At 40.9% G+C, this 18,735-nt stretch overlaps 4 protein-coding genes across 7 annotated transcripts; 3 read left to right on the top strand and 1 right to left on the bottom strand.

The window, feature by feature from the left end:
- Nucleotides 1–873: 873 nt before the first annotated feature.
- LOC6581509 lies at nucleotides 874–3,243 on the top strand. Its single transcript, XM_002007201.4, has 3 exons — nucleotides 874–1,259; nucleotides 1,333–1,889; nucleotides 1,946–3,243. The coding sequence occupies exons 1-3, from the start codon at nucleotides 1,007–1,009 to the stop codon at nucleotides 3,197–3,199; spliced, it is 2,064 nt and encodes a 687-aa protein (XP_002007237.2). The 5' UTR covers nucleotides 874–1,006; the 3' UTR covers nucleotides 3,200–3,243.
- A 523-nt stretch (nucleotides 3,244–3,766) lies between these two features.
- LOC6581510 lies at nucleotides 3,767–11,519 on the top strand. 3 transcript variants are annotated; one of them, XM_015161879.3, is made up of 4 exons: nucleotides 3,767–3,936; nucleotides 8,872–9,203; nucleotides 9,370–10,022; nucleotides 10,079–11,519. In XM_015161879.3, the coding sequence occupies exons 2-4, from the start codon at nucleotides 8,921–8,923 to the stop codon at nucleotides 11,318–11,320; spliced, it is 2,178 nt and encodes a 725-aa protein (XP_015017365.1). In that variant the 5' UTR covers nucleotides 3,767–3,936; nucleotides 8,872–8,920; the 3' UTR covers nucleotides 11,321–11,519. The 3 variants fall into 3 exon arrangements, with proteins under 3 accessions (XP_015017365.1, XP_002007238.2, XP_015017367.1); XM_002007202.4 differs by having other exon boundaries at nucleotides 9,466–10,022; XM_015161881.3 differs by lacking the exon at nucleotides 3,767–3,936 and adding an exon at nucleotides 6,847–6,865.
- Nucleotides 11,520–12,197: 678 nt separating this feature from the next.
- On the top strand, nucleotides 12,198–14,587 carry LOC6581511. The gene is made up of 3 exons (XM_002007203.4): nucleotides 12,198–12,569; nucleotides 12,629–13,170; nucleotides 13,232–14,587. Exons 1-3 carry the CDS (start codon nucleotides 12,383–12,385, stop codon nucleotides 14,471–14,473), a joined length of 1,971 nt encoding a protein of 656 aa, XP_002007239.1. The 5' UTR covers nucleotides 12,198–12,382; the 3' UTR covers nucleotides 14,474–14,587.
- Nucleotides 14,588–14,744: 157 nt separating this feature from the next.
- On the bottom strand, nucleotides 14,745–18,468 carry LOC6581512. Of its 2 annotated transcripts, none has more exons than XM_015161883.3 (3): nucleotides 18,373–18,468; nucleotides 17,173–17,568; nucleotides 14,745–17,109 (listed from the first exon to the last, which is right to left on the bottom strand). In XM_015161883.3, exons 2-3 carry the CDS (start codon nucleotides 17,564–17,566, stop codon nucleotides 15,341–15,343), a joined length of 2,163 nt encoding a protein of 720 aa, XP_015017369.1. In that variant the 5' UTR covers nucleotides 17,567–17,568; nucleotides 18,373–18,468; the 3' UTR covers nucleotides 14,745–15,340. The 2 variants fall into 2 exon arrangements, with proteins under 2 accessions (XP_015017369.1, XP_015017368.1); XM_015161882.3 differs by having other exon boundaries at nucleotides 18,248–18,415.
- Nucleotides 18,469–18,735: the final 267 nt, after the last annotated feature.

Below are 18,735 nucleotides of genomic sequence, written 5' to 3' on the forward strand. Positions count from 1 at the left end.
GTTAACAAATTGCTTGATGTACATGATAAATGACTATAATATCGAAAAGCTTCTCTATTCACTGTAACTCTATGGACTCTATCCATGCATGTCGAGTGGGCGTCGTAATACGCGGCTGCCCGCAGTTCCATCAAGTCAAAACGCATCACAAGACATCTAAAACCAATTAAGACAATACAAAATGCATGAATTTAATGATAATACAAATAAAAGAAAACTTATTTTTAAAATAAAAATATCAAAAAATTATAAAATTGTTTATTCGTTTTATTTGCCTACATTCGCATAGCAGATTTAGTTTAGAATCGACAGAAAATTTGGTCACTACTTCATTTTTATTGCTTCTTCATTCTAATACTATTCTACTACTTTTTCGGTTGTACCTCCTACTTTTACTCCTACATTCTACTATTTTATATTTTCTTTGCATTCTTTTACTTATACGATTACTAATTTCTTACTTCCAATAATTTTGTACTTCAATTATTCCTATTGTTATATATAATAGTCTTTCCTTGTCCTAGCCTATCTATATCTGCTCCTATTTCCACTTCTAATGCTGTTCCCAACAACCTTATTTCTTCACCAATTATACCAAAATCTACTCCTTTTCTTTATCATACAGTCAGTCCAATTTTTAGACGAACTCTTACTCGTACTCCCATTCTTATTCTAACTCTTCAACTTCTACTCCTATGTTTACCTCTATGTTTACTACTTTTTTCTTTCTGCCTACTACTATATTGGCTCCTATCTGTACTGTCATTTCTAGTCGTAACTAACACTACTTCTATTCACGCTCTTCTACTACTATTTTCACAGCCAAATCGGAGAACTTTTAAATGAGTTCCATTTTTGTTAAACTTCAAATTTGACTTATTTTACAAAGTTTTAAATCAAAACCAAATACCACATATTTTTTTTTATATATATATATATTCTTGGCAAAGCGAATTGTAAATGGGGCTTACAAAGTTTATCTTAAAGGTTCAGCGACATAAGGCAAATGGAGAGTCAACCGCTAATTGAGTCCTGCAAGGGATCGACGAAACCATCTTCACAACAATCGATTTCATACAAGTCAATACTTATCTGGTTCTTTCGTAAGACACTGTGGCAACGGAAAAACGTTTACATTTTAGTCACTTTATTGATTCCGATATTATATCTCCTATGCTATTGCCTAGTTGGACTTAATGAGCCAAACTATAAATATGCAAAAGAAGTAATTGAATCGATAGTTAAAGAGGAACGGCAAGGTTTGTTAGAGTCCCCCATGGATGGTTATCCGATAATTGATTATGGTTCATACCTCTATTTCATTACCAATAGGTTACCTCGTATACTCCGATTACTGCAAGATTGTAGATCGCGATCCATACAAATACGAGATAATGATGCTTTTCAACGATACAGTGCTCCAGCCCTGTAAGCCATATCCCCCACTCACCCAAGTGCATTACGATAGCAGCATTCAACGCTACCTTCTGAGCGTCGATCCTATTGCCTTTCCCAAATACAACGTGAAGCACTCATTCGGCTGCTGCTACAATGGCGTGGAGCGTATCAGTGACGATTACATTGAGTTAACGGAATGTCAGCCATTCACTAGCAGAACTGAACTATCTAATACTACGGACAGCATCATTGTCAGCTGTCAGACTGACCATGAGCGAATCTATATCAACGGGCATCCCACCATACCTGAGCGATACGACGTGCGACAGCGACTGGAGCATTGGGCGCAGAAGGATCGAGGCAAGCGTGTGCCCAGCGTCCTAATGATAGGCATCGATAGCACCTCGAGACTAAATCTCATTCGCGCCATGCCCAAGACAACTCAATATCTGTACGACAACGACTGGTTCGAGCTGGCAGGCTACAATAAGGTAAGCTCGATTGATGGCCCCGATCGGATCATAGCTAAAGTCTGACTCCGACACAGATCGAAGACAATACTTTTCCCAACCTTATGGCACTCTTGGTGGGTTACAATCTATCGACTGTCTTGAAGCACTGTAATCCCTATGAGATAAACGGCCTGGACCAATGTGACTTCATCTGGAAGCTGTTCCAGAAACATGGCTATGTGACGGCCTACGGCGAAGATGCGGTTCAGATCAATACTTTCAACTACATGAAGAGGGGCTTCCAGCAGCCACCCGTCGACCATTACTTGCGTCCGTATTTGTTTGTGGCAGAGAAGCAGCTTGGTGGATTTATACATGATTATCTGCCTGATTGCGTGGGCTTTGAGTTGGAGGCAATAACTGTTTATAGGTATGCCCAGGAGTTTGCAAATCGTTACCTTAACAACAGCTTCTTCGGCTTCTTCTGGACGAGCACGCACAGCCATGACACCATTTCACAGACCAGGTCCATGGATGAGTATCTGAAAGAATATATGCAGGGTCTGGTGGCACAAGGCATCCTGGAGAATAGTATTGTTATCTTCTTCAGTGATCATGGCTTACGTTTCGGACCGACCCGAGATAGTTGGTCCGGGTATTTCGAGGAGCGATTGCCGTTCCTGTTCATCTGGCTGCCGGAATTTATGAGACAGGCGTACCCAGAATTTGTGGACGCGCTGCGTGTGAATCGCAAACGCCTGACCACGCCCTATGACCTGCACTTGACACTGAAGCACATACTTTCGCTGACGGGTCGAGTTGGCAGCCAGGAGGATCTGGGTGGAGCCAAGGACTGCCCGCAGTGCCAGAGCCTATTTAAGCCTATTCCGCTGAATCGCAGCTGCGCGGATGTTTCCATTGAGGATCACTGGTGCACGTGCAGAACGTTCAAGCGAACGACGGACAAAATTCTGACCAGACTAGCCCAGCATACAGTCGAACACATTAATAGCCTCTTGGCCAACGGCAGCTATTTAAATCGATGTGAGCCTCTCCAGCTGAATCAGATTCAACATGCCTACAGGGCAGACGCCAATGCATTCGATCCGAGACACGTGCGAATCTATATGCTCACCCTAACAACATTACCGAATTATGCAAAGTACGAGGCAACATTGCGCTATGACAAGCTTCAGCCGAAGCACAACAAAATACGTTTGACTGGCTCTGTGAGTCGAATCAATTCCTATAGGGGCTACATAGGTTGCCTGGGCAGAGATCCAATGATCAGATATTGTTATTGTCGCAATCAGCTCAGAAAAAGCTATAGTGAAACGAACTATTTATAGTACAATAACAAGAATTTTAATGAAATATTAATAAGAACTGTTAATCAAATTATTTTCATTTTTAACGTGCGCCGAATTGTATGCTATAAATTTGTCCAGGCATTCATTGACTGCTCAGCGACAAACGTAAGCTTTGTTTTTGTTTTCAGCACGTGCCGCAAATATCACACATACACAAACACACACACATACACACACATACTCCTGCACAGCTCAGGCCTCGCACAGTGAGAGGCGCGTCGCTAATAAATACTCGAAGGGCATGCAACAGGTGGTGTGCGCTGATTGGCCGAAGAGAGAAGCAAAGAGAGAGAGCGACACGCAGACAGCGTCGGCGCTGACTGCGCAGTCGCCGCAAACGAAGGCGACAAGCAAATAAACATTGCATGCTTTTAGGCGACGCGCACAAATTGCAGCCTCACTTTTTCTCTCTCTCTCTCACGCTCTCTGTCGCTCTGTCCCGCTGACTGTTGTGAATTTGTGAAAGCTCTCACACTCTCACATTCACAAGCGAACGCCTCAGCCTCGCTGGCGCCAGCTTGCAAAAATATTTTGAATTTTGTTATTAACTGTTTGCAGGCCGCTGCAGCAGGACATGCGAGCGTCGCGTACGTTTGCGCGCGTCTCTGTGCTTGTGTGTGTGCGTGTGCAGTGTAATTAAAACAAGAGACTTGCATATTATATTACAACATATTGTTGCAATCAATAAAGGGCTGCAGAAAAGCAAATGCAAACACGTGAGTGCAATAGTTAAACAGACATTGAACAAACCAAAAACAAAACAAACATAACAAAAATGAAAAGAAAAGAAAATTGTTGCGAAAAAGTTCTCTACACTTGTGTGCGTCTGAGTGGGTGGTGTATCTGCGTGTTGATGTGTATGTGTGTGTGTGTGTACTCGAGTACGCGCAGCTTGTTAGTATCTATTGTGTCACAGCAATGTTTTGTAGTTTTTACGCTGACGCTGCAACTGAATACGCTTCAATAGCAACTGAACAAGTGTGCGAGTGTGTATGGGTGTTTTACTACGTCACTATGTCCTCGACATACCTACACATATATAGGTGCACATATACATACACAGCCATAGTACGTGCTCCATTTAACAAGCTGCATTCATGACTCATTTGCCGCCTGTTTCTTGTAGTTGAACCACAAAAAAAAATTAGAATGCAATATACAATAAACAATTGACCTTATCTATTTATACAGTTTGTGTAAACAGTTGAGTTGAGTTCATTTTATGGATAATTATAACAAAAAGTTTGTGCGAGTTTTTACAGTTATTTTACAATAGTATTTTAATTAGTTTTCAACAACAACCAAACTGCATTAGAAAATGTGGCGCACAATAATGATACAATCGGCATGCAAGCGAGTGGAAATTGAAACAACATACGTTTGACAATAGTAATTAAAATTGCCTACCAACCAAATACAATTCGAAAAAATGTCCAGTGGGCTTTTCTACCTCTAGCTTTGGTTCCACCTCCATATTTATTTATGACGTGCTTGCTCTCTATGTCTAGCAATAACTCCAATCTATGAAAAAATAAAAAAAAAATATATTTTTTTTTTAAGGCGTCTCCAAATAAATCTCGTAAGTCACCAGAACAGAGGCAGATCTATAGAAAAAATGTATCTCTAGACTCTGACTGTATATTTATTTAATGTACAATTTACATTCAGGAACACCTCCGAATCTCTATATAGATCCACCTCTGCAGCAAATTCTTTTATAGATCTGCTGTAAATCTTCTTGTTGATTCTCTTTCTCGAAGTCTCGCCCTAGGTCTAACAGAATTATCAATATCTCAAAAATCTACTTCTACGTCAACTATCTATCACAAAAATTTGATTTTAAGACCATCGAACTGTAGTCAGCTTGGATTATTATTTTGATCAGCGATTCTCCTATAAATGCACAGTCAATTAAACAATAAACAAATTCATACTTTATGGCTTTAACCTAAACAAAATGCAATACAAATAATAACCAAAATTGATATCGGAATCATATCGAATTACCCAAGTAACCAAACTGTTGTTGTCCAGTGTAATACAACACTGCTGACTAGCTACAATTATTTGATGCTTTCGTGGGAATTATTTATGCAAAGATGTATATATACTTTGTATGAGTGTGTATATATTCATACAAACATAACTCTGCTGGAAGTTCATCATTATTTATATTTTTTTCTATCTTCAATTACATTTTAATATCTCTTTCGATGGGCAAGCAGCAGAAACTATTGTGTCATAGAAAATCGTGATGCTAAAACCAGCAATCGAGCATATTAGATAATCAATCATTGTTGCTACATGAATGAGTGGGAGGGAGACAGAGAGAACGAAAAAGAAACCCCCATTAAGAATACAAATGCTCAAGGTGTTTGAGCTACGCTGAGATTCATAACATTTTTGTTAATGAGCTCTAAAAATATATATATTTTTTAGTTTGTTTATGACTGAGTTTATTCAAACAAATAATAATAAAAAAAAATAAAAAAACTAACTAAAAACCATAACAAAATGAACTAAAATAAAGACTACAAATTTAGTATTTATTATGTACAGAGATACAAATAGGTATATGATTGAAGCTAAATCTGAATTATAAATCACAATAGGAAATAAAAAACTTAAATATGTATAATTTAAAAAAATAAACACCAAATATTTTGTCCTAATAATGAATAGCAAATAATCCAAGAATATGAGTTTCGATCTACAATCATAGGGTATATCAAACCAAACTCGCAATATTGTTGTGTGATAATCCAATGATACCGAGACATGAATTAAACCTAGGCATATACAACGATTCAGCCTGGGACGAGCGTGCAGCAGAAACTAAACAAAAATTCAATGGAAAGATAGTCACAGCGCCGAGGCGGTTCGTAAATTCGTGTTGCTGGCTAGACAGACACACGAGCAGCCCGCATTCGCTTTCGTCGGGAATTGCAGCTAAACAGTCTCGCTTTGTATCTGAATATTTTTGCTGTTATTTTGTAGTTGTGTTTTGTATATTGTTTCGGATCGGTCGAAGCGGTACGGTACGCAGCGCCAAGAGACGCGCATTAAATTTCTGATTTCAATTTATGTCAATTTCAATTACAATTTCAATTTTCGAAATTAGTGAAACGAAGTGCAGAGCGTGAGATGATGTTGATGATGACAATTTAGATAAAAAATACATATGAAGTATTATATATTAATATATGTATACTTACTTGTGCCACTTCTCATTATGGTGATCATTCTAAATAAGCCATAAAATGATCGAACTGGCTAATATTTATGCAATGCAAATTACAATTCGTTCTTGGCAGTGAATACGTGAGCGGACAGAGAGACACTCTGACAGACAGACAGACAGACATTTAGTGCAGTGCAGTGCCCCATTCTAAACATAGACGACCCACAAAGCAGCTGCAGCATTTGCAAGCCAAAACAAATATGCGAAATAAATGATATACAAATAAAAAAAACTATATAAAAGAAATATATATTTACGTACATATATTATGTGTTGAACTTCCACCAGAACAGAATGGCCCTAACTAACTGCTGAGTTAAGCATGCTAATTTATTTATGACATTGTTTACTATTATAAGCAAATAGCTATAAATGCAGTAATCACTGACGTGACGGGTGGAAATGTAAATATTAAATGTTATGCAAATTTTTAAATAATATTTTATTATTTTATTATTATTTTTATTTTATTATTATTATTATAATATTTTGTTTGTACTAAATATTACTACTAATTAAAAAGTAGAAATATAACTATAAATATTTTTTTTTTACATTTTTATTTTATCTAAAATTTTTGTTATTATTTTTATTACACATATATTTAATATTAATTTATTTCCATTTCAATTCTATTTTAATTAAAAAAATTGTCGTATAAAAATAAATATTTATTTTATTAGACAACAAATATACTTTAGACAACCAATTTTTTTATTATTATTTCTTTTCCACCTTCTATAAACATTTTCTATTATTTAAAATACATTCCTAATGTATATTTCCAAAAAAAAATCAAAAAACAATATACAAAGAAAGAGAATTTTAATGGAATGGAAACCACAAACCTATTTGCTTTTATCTTAAATTTCAGAACGACTTCTTAAATAAAAACGATAAATTGCATCCGCCGCTATTTTGGTGATAAGGTTGTTGCTTTTAATATTCAGTTGTACATACACATATATGTATACATATGCATAAAAAACACATAGCAAGTTATCACCACAATTTACACACAAATCTGAGTTCCATTAAATTATGACTAAGTGGGAATTCGAACAACTGTTTGAAATTCAAGACTAAAGTAGTTGTCAATAAGTGAACACTGATTACTGAGAATTACAGAGCACTTGTTAGTCAATCAGAAATTGTCTATATGTATATTTCATGTCTCAATAATTTGATGATTTCCCATGTGTATATATAAAGGTAATTTGTGGCTAATTACCATTTTGCATAATTCATTATGGTTTTTATATTTTTCTCTTAATTTTTACTGTACCTTGAAATATTAAATCACTTTTTAATTTGCCGCAAAGCAAGCATAGGTATATAATATATGCTTATATACTATATACATATATATACAAACATTTATTCATATCATAAAACACGCAATGATTTTTTCTTTGTTTTCTTAATTTTGATTTTTTGTTTAGCTCGTTCAATTAACTGTTTTATACAGCGCTTACAGAAAGCCGGGGGTATATGGGCTATATATGGCATTTATATGTCATAGCAGTCGTCACTACCTGTTGGTAGTATTCAATTTTGTTTGTATTCTTTTTTCTAATACGCTGACATAATACTTAAATAGATATACATATACTTAAATACATATATATTTATATTATATAACTGTAAACAGAATAGGTGACTGCTAATAGCCAATCTCACAATTTTTTTTATCTTTCATGTTTCTTATTCAGCTTTAACATTTATTCACATAAAATTGAATAAACTTATAGCAAATCTATATTTAGAAAGTCATTTACAGAGTAAAGTGTTATAATAACTAGTATTATTATTACTGTTTAAGCAGAGTATCATGCAGTCGATAAGAGCCGACTGTAGAGCAGCTATCATGTTCTTTTCTTCTCTTACATCTGTTCGCAAACAAATTGCTGAGTTGATAATATCCGATTGAGGAGTTCTTTCACATGTGTTTTCGTCTCTTTTATTTTCTTGTATTCAGAGCTGTTGAAGTTAGAATAGATATGTGTTTGTATGTATGTATGTATGTAGCAGCGATAGTTATTTCAGTCTATTTCACCTTGTAAATTGAGTGTTGAATAACACCCAACTGTAAAGCTCTTACATGTATACTTTCTTCTCTAACATCTATTTGCAAGCTGAGCAGACAAAGCAGGAGTAGCACGTAAATGCAGGAGAAGCACGTATAACATGTTTATGTATTTATGTCATGAGCCGAATATTCTGAAATAGAATAAATCCAACTTAAAAGCATATACTACTTATTCTCTACTCTTTCATCTGTTGAAGCACTCTACAGCTAGACTTTATAAGATATACATCAATGTAACTTATTTCTACAGGGTAGTGCGCAGTCGTTCCCATTGCTCTACAATGTCTCTTTCATAGCTTTCATTGCTTTGCGTTCTTACAGACAAAAGTTAACCCAACATGAAGCAGCATCAATTTGATTTCAATTAAATATGGGAATGGCTGACAAGAGGCCGTTGCTGGACTACACGGACGATGTGGAGGTCAAGGATGGCTGCCAGGATGCCCAGGAGCCGGCCTTGATGGGCATTGGCTTTAAGCCAGGACAAGCACCGACGCTTCTCTGGTATTTTCGGCAAATTGTGCTGCGACGGAAGCTGGTGCTCGGGCTGTTCTTGATGTTTGTCTTCTCCTACTTTCTGATTGGACCCGCAGATGTTTTAGATCTGGACAACATTCAGGTGCATCATCAGTCGAATGTCCTGGACATGGAAGGTATTTGAGCAGCCCCGACTATTTATTATCTGCCTATATTTGTATGTTTTCTGTCTTTGTTTGTTTTGTTGTTCGTTTACGCATTCTGTTGGCATTCGCTTTTTGTGTTCCCTGCATGATTTGCTTCGCCTTTTGTCCGTCCACCCACACAACCACACGAAATCAGCTATCAATTTGAACGCAACCACAACGCAACAGCTTAACCAATTCGAGGAGCTCACTACTAATCAGCTGATTGATCCGTCAACCCTCTTGCCAAAAGGTTATCTCGTCTATAGCAACCACTGCCGGATTGTGGATCTGGATCCGTACAAGCGTGAGGTGATGCGCCACTTCAAGCGGGTCGCCTACAAGCCTTGTAAGTCCCATCCTCCACTCACCACCATCCACTACAATGCAACTACTCAGCGCTATGTCCTGAACATCGATGCCTCCGCCCTGACCAACTCGAAGAAGCGCAGCAAACTGAGCTGCTGCTACATGGGCGTGGAGCGTGTTAACGAAATGGATGTGAGCTACACGCCTTGCGGGAAATTTAAGAGTGGCGCACAACTAGACAATACGACAGACAGCATTATTGTCAAGTGCAAGGTGGAACGGGATCAAGTCTATATCAATGGACATCCGACCATACCGGAGAGATCCGCCGTGCGACAGAGACTCAAGCACTGGGCGCAGAAGGATCGAGGCAAACGGGTGCCCAGCGTGTTGATGATTGGCATCGATAGCATCTCGAGGGTGAACCTCATACGTGCCATGCCCAAGACAGCGCAGTACCTCTACGACAACGACTGGTTCGAGCTGGCGGGCTACAACAAGGTAAGATCATCAGTTGACCCAGATCGAATTACATCTAAAGTCTTCCTCCGTCATAGATTGATGACAATACTTTTCCTAATATTATGGCACTCATGCTGGGCTATAATCTATCGACTGCCATGAAGCGCTGTAATCCCTACACAATAAGCGGCCTGGACAAATGTGACTTCATCTGGAAGCTGTTCCAAAAACATGGCTTTGTGACGGCCTATGGCGAGGATGCAATCAAGATCAATACCTTCAATTATCTGAAGAAGGGTTTCCAACAGCCCCCCGTGGACTACTATATGCGACCGTATTTGTATGCGGCGGAGAAGCTGCTAGGTGGCAACAGTGTGCTCGGCATGCCCCATTGCGTGGGCTACGCGACGGAGGCGGAGCACGTCTACAACTACGCCCAGGAGTTTGCCAGACGATATCACAACGACAGCTTCTTCGGCTTCTTCTGGACGAACACGCACAGCCACAGCGACATCTCGCAGACCAGCTCTATGGATGAGTACCTGAGAGGTTATATGCAGCGGCTGGTGGCCCAGGGCACAATGGAGAATAGTATCGTCGTCTTCTTCAGTGATCACGGACTGCGATTTGGACCAACGCGTTCCACCGGGTCGGGGCATTTGGAGGAGCGATTGCCCTTCCTGTTCATTTGGTTGCCGGAATTCGTGAGAAAAGCACATCCGGAGTTTGTGGATGCATTGAATATAAACCGGAATCGTCTGACCACGCCCTACGACCTGCACTTGACACTGAAGCACATTCTTTCGCTGACGGGTCGAGCAGGCAGCCTGGAGGATCTGGGAGGGGCCAAGGACTGCCCGCATTGCCAGAGCCTATTGCTGCCTGTTCCGCTGAGTCGCAGCTGCGAGGATGTGGCCATTGAAGACCACTGGTGCACCTGCTGGGCCTACGACAGTGTCTACAAGAACTCCAAGATTGTCCGCCAGCTGGCGAAGCGTGTGGTGCGGCACCTGAACGACTATGTGAGCAGCTTCCGCAACGGAAGCCTGGCGCATCTCTGCCAGCCGCTGTCGCTGCAGAGCATGAGCGCCGCCTATAAGGCGCATCCGAATGACAACGATCCCAGCCATATAGAGATCTATTGGCTCATCTTCTATACCGCGCCCAACAAGGCGCTCTACGAGGCAACAGTGCGCTACAACAAGCAGCTGCCAGAGGCCGAGAATATGCTAGTGACGGGCTCGGTGAGTCGTCTGAACATGTACAGCGGCGAGGCGGACTGCATGAACGACTTTTCCATCAAAAAGTATTGCTATTGCAAGCGCAAAGGAGGTTGATGATGACCTCCGATATTATAGATATTATGATTGTTTAGGCTTAAGCCCCCAAGTGCCGTTATATGTAGTTATTAAGGGCTTAGCGTAGTAGCGTCCTCTCTCTCTGTAGAAAGTATAAAGACTCGGACCATTTCCAGAGCAGCAACGTGATAATACTTACTTACTTACAAACATATATACTTATAAATATAAATATATACATACATATAAATACCGTGTACATAATTAGAGGTGAGGGTAGTCTGAATAGTTGTGGCACTTTATTATTAAATGCTAAATGTCTTAACTCTAAACTGTATGAAACTACCCTTGCATTACCCTTTTTGCTCACTCTTCTAATACTCTTATATATATATATATATACTATATGTGTATATATCTAAACTCTATAAACATTTCCCAATTTATATATTGTAAAATAAAATTCAAACCTTTGCCAAGTTTTCAATTATTATAAATTTTACATCGATTATACTTGAGTCTAATTATATATAATACTTAAGTTTGCTGTATCAAATACACATGTTTATAAATAGTTATATTGAATACATATTTGTTACATTCATAGAATTGTCTAATTAGTGAGAACAATGAAAATAGATTTTTCTTAAAATAACAACCAAACAATTTCTTGTATTCCTAATGGCAAAACAACAAGGAGAGAAATAGAGGAGTAGCTCGACTAAGAGCTACCACAGATCATAACTGTGCTTAGCCTGTAATTATTTATTTACTGATTATCTTTTCTTCTAGATAGACTTTCTTATTTCGGATGAACGGATCGAACGGACATACGGATGAGAGAACAGAGAGGTATATGAACGGACCGATATCTAGGTTTAAGTTCATTGCAATAAAGTATATCCATATCGCATACCTTATCGAAATTGCAGTACTTCACAAAAATGTTTCAATCGTAGTAGAGAAGACAACAAAATCGAAAGTTTAATAAAAATCAAAATTTGATTATATCATAAATATATAACGTAAACAAATACAAATATAAAAAAAAAAAAAGAAATTGGCATTGTCCAGAAGTCACAGTTAGAGTACGCGGACAATATGAAGAGAATGAAAGGATTTATATGTATGACAGCGCCGTCGCTCTTATGGTGTTTTCGCAAAATTGTGCTGCGCCGGAATCAGCTGCTCTGCCTGTTGATGATCTTTGGATTCTGTTACTTTTTGATGAGGCCCGTAGATGTGATCGACCCAGAGGATTATCCGTTTAACGACCTAGACTTGGAAGGTAATGGAGTAGCTCTATCAGATATCTGTGTACCACATTACTGAAATATCCGCCAAAAGACTTTCTCGTTGATACCAACCACTGCAAAATTCTGGATTTCGAACCGGACGATCCTGAGGTGATGTGCCACTTCGAGCGGGTCACCTACAAGCCTTGCAAGCCCTATCCACCATTCACTACTACACACTACAATGCCACTACTCAGCGCTATGTCCTAAACATCAATGCCTCCGACCCGACCAACTCGATGAGCTGCTGCTACATGGGCGTAGAGCGTGTTAATGAAATGCATGTGAGCTATACACCTTGTGTGAAATTCAAGAGTGGAACACAGCTGGCCAATACGACAGAGAGCGTTATAGTCAAGTGCAGGACGGAGGGGGTTCAAGTCTATATCAATGGACATCCGACCATACCGGAGAGATCCGCCGTGCGACAGAGACTCAAGCACTGGGCGCAGAAGGATCGAGGCAAACGGGTGCCCAGCGTGTTGATGATTGGCATCGATAGCATCTCGAGGGTGAACCTCATACGTGCCATGCCCAAGACAGCGCAGTACCTCTACGACAACGACTGGTTCGAGATGGCGGGCTACAACAAGGTAAGCTCATCAATTGACCTAGAATTCCAGATCGAATCACACTGAGAGTCCCATACCTCAGGTCGATGATAATACGTTCCCCAACCTTATGGCACTCTTGGTGGGTTACAATCTATCGACTGTCATGAAGCACTGTAATCCTTATGAGATAAGCGGCCTGGACAAATGTGACTTCATCTGGAAGCTGTTCCAGAAACATGGCTATGTGACTGCTTACGGCGAAGATGCGGTTGAGATCAATACTTTCAACTACATGAAGAGGGGCTTCCAGCATCCCCCCGTGGACTACTACATGCGACCGTATTTGTTTGCGGCGGAGAAGCTGCTGGAAGGCACCAATGTGAAGGGCATGCCCCATTGCGTGGGCTACGCGACGGAGGCGGAGCATGTCTACAACTATGCTCAGGAGTTTGCCAAGCGATACCACAACGACAGCTTCTTCGGCTTCTTCTGGACGAACACGCACAGCCACAGCGACATCTCGCAGACCAGCTCCATGGATGAGTATCTGAGAGACTATATGCAGCAGCTGGTGGCCCAGGGCACAATGGAGAATAGTATCGTCGTCTTCTTCAGTGATCATGGACTGCGATTTGGACCAACGCGATCCACCTGGTCGGGTCACATGGAGGAGCGATTGCCCTTCCTGTTCATTTGGTTGCCGGAATTCCTGAGGAATGGAAACCCAGAGTTCGAGGAATCAATGCGTCTCAATTACAATCGGCTGACCACGCCCTACGACCTGCACTTGACACTGAAGCACATTCTTTCGCTGACGGGTCGAGCTGGCAGCCTGGAGGATCTGGGAGGGGCCAAGGACTGCCCGCAGTGCCAGAGCCTATTGCTGCCTGTTCCGCTGAGTCGCAGCTGCGAGGATGTGGCCATTGAAGATCACTGGTGCACCTGCTGGCCGTACGAGAGAGTCTACAAGAACTCCAAGGTTGTGCAACAGATGGCCGAGCATGTGGTGCAGTACCTTAATGATTATGTGAAAAGCTTCCGTCAGGGCAGCCTGGCGTATCTCTGCCAGCCACTGACGCTGCTGAGCATGAGCGAAGCTTACAAGGCGTACCTAATGGATATGTATCCCAGCAATATAGAGATCTATCGTCTCATCTTCTACACCAATCCGAACAAGGCGCTCTACGAGGCGACAGTGCGCTTCAACGATTTGCTGCCAGACAACGAGAGTTTGTCCGTGACGGGCTCGGTAAGCCGTCTCAACGAGTACAACGGCGAGGCGGACTGCCTGGAAGACTTTACTATCAAAAAATATTGCTATTGCAAGAACACATTATTATAGATGACATATTAATAGATGAATGTTCCAAGCTACCCTTACATTACCTTTTTTGCTCAGTTTTCTACTGCTTTGTGTATGTTTGTATATAAATATAATATAAGCAGTTTATCATAAGTTTACATCTGTTATGTTTAAGTCTAATACTAAATAATTACTTAGTTACTTAATTACGGCAAACTGCCGTGCCAATTACACATACTTATAAAAATTTATATTAAATACATATTTGTTATAGTCATATAATTATCTTAGTGAAAAAGTTAACCAAATGTTTCTTAAAAGTAAAACCAAACACTTTCCTTTTATTCCTAATGGCAAACTAACAGAGAAATTAATATATGTACAAGAAATTTGTAAAGATCTCAAAAAAGTTCTTTATGTCGAGAATTGCAATTTCTAATTTATTGTGAGCGTTGTCAGATTGAAAAATTCGTCAGTTAACTAAAATTTAAACTGTATATGTACGAAATATATATATATATATGTATATGTATATGTATATAATCATATATATATTAATATATATTTATATAGATATATATATCTATATATAGGACATCAGGTCTATAGAAATTTGTTTCCCACCTATGTACATTTTACAGATGTTCCTCTAAAGCTATATAATATTGATATTATACTTCTAATTTGCCTATTAGCCGCAATTGCAATTCTCTTCAATTTTAGCTCACAGCTACCCAAATATTTGCTATAATATCCTCCATCATAAAATATCTCCTTGTCCTCGTCTCTTTTGTATTTTGTTTTTGTTCTATTTGGTTTGGTATTTTCCATTTTTGGCGATCCTATTTTCGATTTTTCCTTTTTTCTTCATTTTTTCTTTTGACTTCCTTTGGGCCTATTTGGCGCTCAGCGCTGATACTGCATGCTAATGACTTTCTCCTTGAAATTGTAGTTGCACAACATATTCTTCAGGGACTTAAAGAACTTGGTCAATGGGCTGTGTCGTTGCAGGCCCAGAGCATCGCTTGACATCGGCTGCAGTTCCAGCCGCAGCTCCTTGTAGTCGGCGCCAATGATCACCGAGAAACGTCCGTTCAGATTGACTACGAAATTCGCATTCGCTGGACGCGTTTTGATGAACTCGACGGTCTGCTGCAGCTGCTGGGCAAAGAAGGATTGTTTGGTGGAGCGTTGAAAGTTTCGCGCACTCCAAGTATCCACCGAGGTATTGATCAGCCAGGTATATTGTTGCGGCAGTGTTTGAGGGGCAGCCATCGATGGGGTCTCCTCTTTCGGCTCGATCTGCTTCAATGTTAAGCCATATATATTGACTAGAATATCCTTGATCGCATCCACATAGCACTCGGCCCAATAGAAAAATATTGTTTGCTCTGTATTCGTCTTTTTGCTGAGCAAATCCGCCCGCAAACTCTTCAGGTCGTTATTCGTGGGCTTCAGTATGTGGACATGCATCGACATGACCGGTCCATTATCCAAGGAACTTGTCGAGGACAGTCTTTCTTTGGACTTATCATTTGATTTAGCTGGCGATTCCGCTGGCGATTCTGCTGGCGGTTCTGCTGGCGGTTCCGTTGGCATGTCAGCAGTTGTAGGAACTTTCGTTGGCTTTGCTTCTCTTGCAGGCTTTGGTGCTGGAGTTGATGACTTCGGTGCTGCGTCGACCAAAATCTGGGCTGTTTTCTCCATTTTGGGTTTATCTGCGTCCTGCTGCTGCTCCCTAGTCGACACTTGTCTTCGCACCTTGGCAGGATGGCCCTGCTCTATCCTTTGGCTCTGCAACAGCTGCTCGGCCAGGCCAAATATTAAATAGTCATAAAGTTTGGCCGGCGCTGCGACAAGCTTCTTGTCGCAACACGCTTGATGGGCCAAGACCAAACATTCGCGCAGGTAACAGAGATTCGTAATGGAAATGGACTGGCCCACATTGTGCTGCATCTCGAAGGGATCCTGCACACAAACGCAGCGTTGACTCTGAAAGGGCTCCGGCTGCTCGCCCGTCGCCTTTGCCATCGCCTGCAGCTGCTGCTCATATTCGGGAAATGTGCCAGGCACCGAGAAAGCTGTGTCGATATCCAGCGCATAGCCCAAGTAGGGCGACAACAGTTTCCTCTCAAAGTTCATTTTATGGTATAGCGCAAAGAAATCGGATATGAGATCCAAAGAGGTTACGCCGGCCGGTATGGGACGCACCTGCTGGAAGCTGTAGGCATAGTTGACGCCCATGACCTCGACGACGGGGCATCGGGCCTGCAGCTGTTTAATCGATGGCAATAGCCTCTGCTGCTGCAGGCCAAAGATGATGAGGGTGATCAGACAGTAGCTGGTCATGCTGCCGCTGCCGATGATCTTCAGCTTCTTGGCCCACAATTTGAGAAATAGGAAAAGTTCACGCATTCGCACATCCCTGCCCAGCAGTTCGGCGACAAAGCGCGAATTGTACGTGCTGTTCGGACTGGACATATTGATGTCCAGACTCAGTCCGCTGTAGACGTGCTTGCAGCGTATGATGGGCACACGGGCATGCCGGATGGCGAACACATCCTGAAAGCATTCGCTGCGACGCAAGAAATTGTAGATCTTGTTGAACAATTGGCGATGTGATATGGCGTTCGAGCTAACGTCCGTCTGTTCCAAAAACAAGTCAATGTCGCTATCTGAAGAGCAAGAACACATAAGCATAATCTGGAAGATGCCAGTAGAGATCAGGTAGTACGAACCTTTTAAAGCCAGCCCCGTTACAAGTGAGCCAAAGGGATAAACTTTCACTCTACCCTGCAACTGTTTTTGTAGGGTGTCTCGCACTTGGGAGAAGCAAGCCGACAGTTCGCTGCAATTGCCCGCATAGAATGTCAATATGGCACGCAAATGCTGTCCGGCCGGCGCCTGGGCCAGAGTCGCCTTCAGCACGCGACGTTCACATTGGATTTGTTCGCTGGCAAATAGTTTTGTGATTGCGTCCAGGCATTTCCGCAGCTTCTTCTGCGGCTTTATTGTGTGCTTGAGCAGCTCATGTGCCAGGCAATCCTGTAGGGTATTGAAGGTAGCTTCGCACACCTTGCAGCGCACCGAATCGTCCTGGGACGGCCTTGTGCGGGTCTCCAAGTCGCTCATTTCTGTAAAAACCAAATTTTAAAAGCAACTGATTAAAACACAAACTTAGTACATTATTTTATTTACGGGGCACATTTGAAATAAAGCTCAAAGCACAGCGAATGCGACATCTACATATAAAGTTAAACAGACAGAAACCAGATCGGGAATTAGAAAGATAGGGGCTTTCCCGTTCGTCTGTCAACAACGCGCTGAAAATAACTGGGAGAAATGCAACCAGCAATGCCAGCACATAGTATCACATTGTTACTGGAACGATACAGTTCCAGCTGATCCGCTAGAACCTTGGCCACATCCAGGTAGATGAGCACTTGGCAATCGCTGCGAAAGCCGCTTACCACGGCTTTGCCTTCTCCGCTCAGCACGGCGAAGTGTATGTGATTGCGTGTCAGGCGCTTCAAGCCCTCCGTCTTGATGTGCTCCCAGTTTTTGTAGTAGGTGCCATGGACCACAGGACCGGGCAGTTGAGAGATGCTATTGATGCGCTCCATGCAGGCCTCTGCCTGCACAGTTCTAAGCGAATGTCCCTGATTGGCGCGTATCTCCTCTGCACCCGTTACGGGATTTGAACGCAACTGATAACGCTGCTTTGCATCCGTTGCAACGATTTCCCGCAATTTTTCTTTGCTGTACTGGGCGCCGTACCGCGGATGCTGTAAAATATCTGCAACGCAGACGTACCCATCTGGCTGCATTGTGAATCCCTCCTTTTCAGCGCCATGACGCAGCAGCCAAGATAACTGTTTGCTTAATTGCACATTCGTCTGTTTTTGTGTCATCATTGCCAATTGAATTAAGTTACTCACTTGTTTAAATTTTCAATTTTGTACGAGAAGAACGTGAATTCATATTGTGAAATCGGTTTGCAATTAATTACCAAGCAAATGTCGATAATCTTATCGATAATCAATTGTCCTAAACAACAGAAAATTGTACTATCGCATAGACTGTGACGTCACAGCTAAACAGCAAAATGTTATTTTAACATTATTTATATGTGTAAATATAAATACATTTTTTATAATAATAATGTTTTTATTATTTATATATTTATTTCTTATATAATTATATTTAAATTTTTATTATTGACTAACATATGTTTGCCTTCTTCTTCTTGTAAATACTTTCCACCTATCGGTCATTACCTTATACATTCTATGAACCATGCA

The sequence above is a fragment of the Drosophila mojavensis genome, unplaced genomic scaffold, assembly GCF_018153725.1.
Source record: "Drosophila mojavensis isolate 15081-1352.22 unplaced genomic scaffold, ASM1815372v1 contig_74, whole genome shotgun sequence".
Classification (NCBI taxonomy): domain Eukaryota; kingdom Metazoa; phylum Arthropoda; class Insecta; order Diptera; family Drosophilidae; genus Drosophila; species Drosophila mojavensis.

Bases quoted from the DNA above. Each gene is read 5' to 3' on its own strand.
- LOC6581509 (XM_002007201.4), top strand. From the start codon at position 1,007: ATGGAGAGTCAACCGCTAATTGAGTCCTGCAAGGGATCGACGAAACCA. The intron at 1,260-1,332 runs GTTTGTTAGAGT...CATTACCAATAG, and splicing joins AGTTAAAGAGGAACGGCAAG to GTTACCTCGTATACTCCGAT. The intron at 1,890-1,945 runs GTAAGCTCGATT...ACTCCGACACAG, and splicing joins AGCTGGCAGGCTACAATAAG to ATCGAAGACAATACTTTTCC.
- LOC6581510 (XM_015161879.3), top strand. From the start codon at position 8,921: ATGGGAATGGCTGACAAGAGGCCGTTGCTGGACTACACGGACGATGTG. The intron at 9,204-9,369 runs GTATTTGAGCAG...ACACGAAATCAG, and splicing joins GAATGTCCTGGACATGGAAG to CTATCAATTTGAACGCAACC. The intron at 10,023-10,078 runs GTAAGATCATCA...CCTCCGTCATAG, and splicing joins AGCTGGCGGGCTACAACAAG to ATTGATGACAATACTTTTCC.
- LOC6581511 (XM_002007203.4), top strand. From the start codon at position 12,383: ATGAAGAGAATGAAAGGATTTATATGTATGACAGCGCCGTCGCTCTTA. The intron at 12,570-12,628 runs GTAATGGAGTAG...ATCCGCCAAAAG, and splicing joins TAACGACCTAGACTTGGAAG to ACTTTCTCGTTGATACCAAC. The intron at 13,171-13,231 runs GTAAGCTCATCA...CCCATACCTCAG, and splicing joins AGATGGCGGGCTACAACAAG to GTCGATGATAATACGTTCCC.
- LOC6581512 (XM_015161882.3), bottom strand. From the start codon at position 18,287: ATGGCGCTGAAAAGGAGGGATTCACAATGCAGCCAGATGG. The intron at 17,569-18,247 runs GTACGTCTGCGT...TGGTTTTTACAG, and splicing joins TTCACAATGCAGCCAGATGG to AAATGAGCGACTTGGAGACC. The intron at 17,110-17,172 runs GTTCGTACTACC...CTTGCTCTTCAG, and splicing joins AACGGGGCTGGCTTTAAAAG to ATAGCGACATTGACTTGTTT.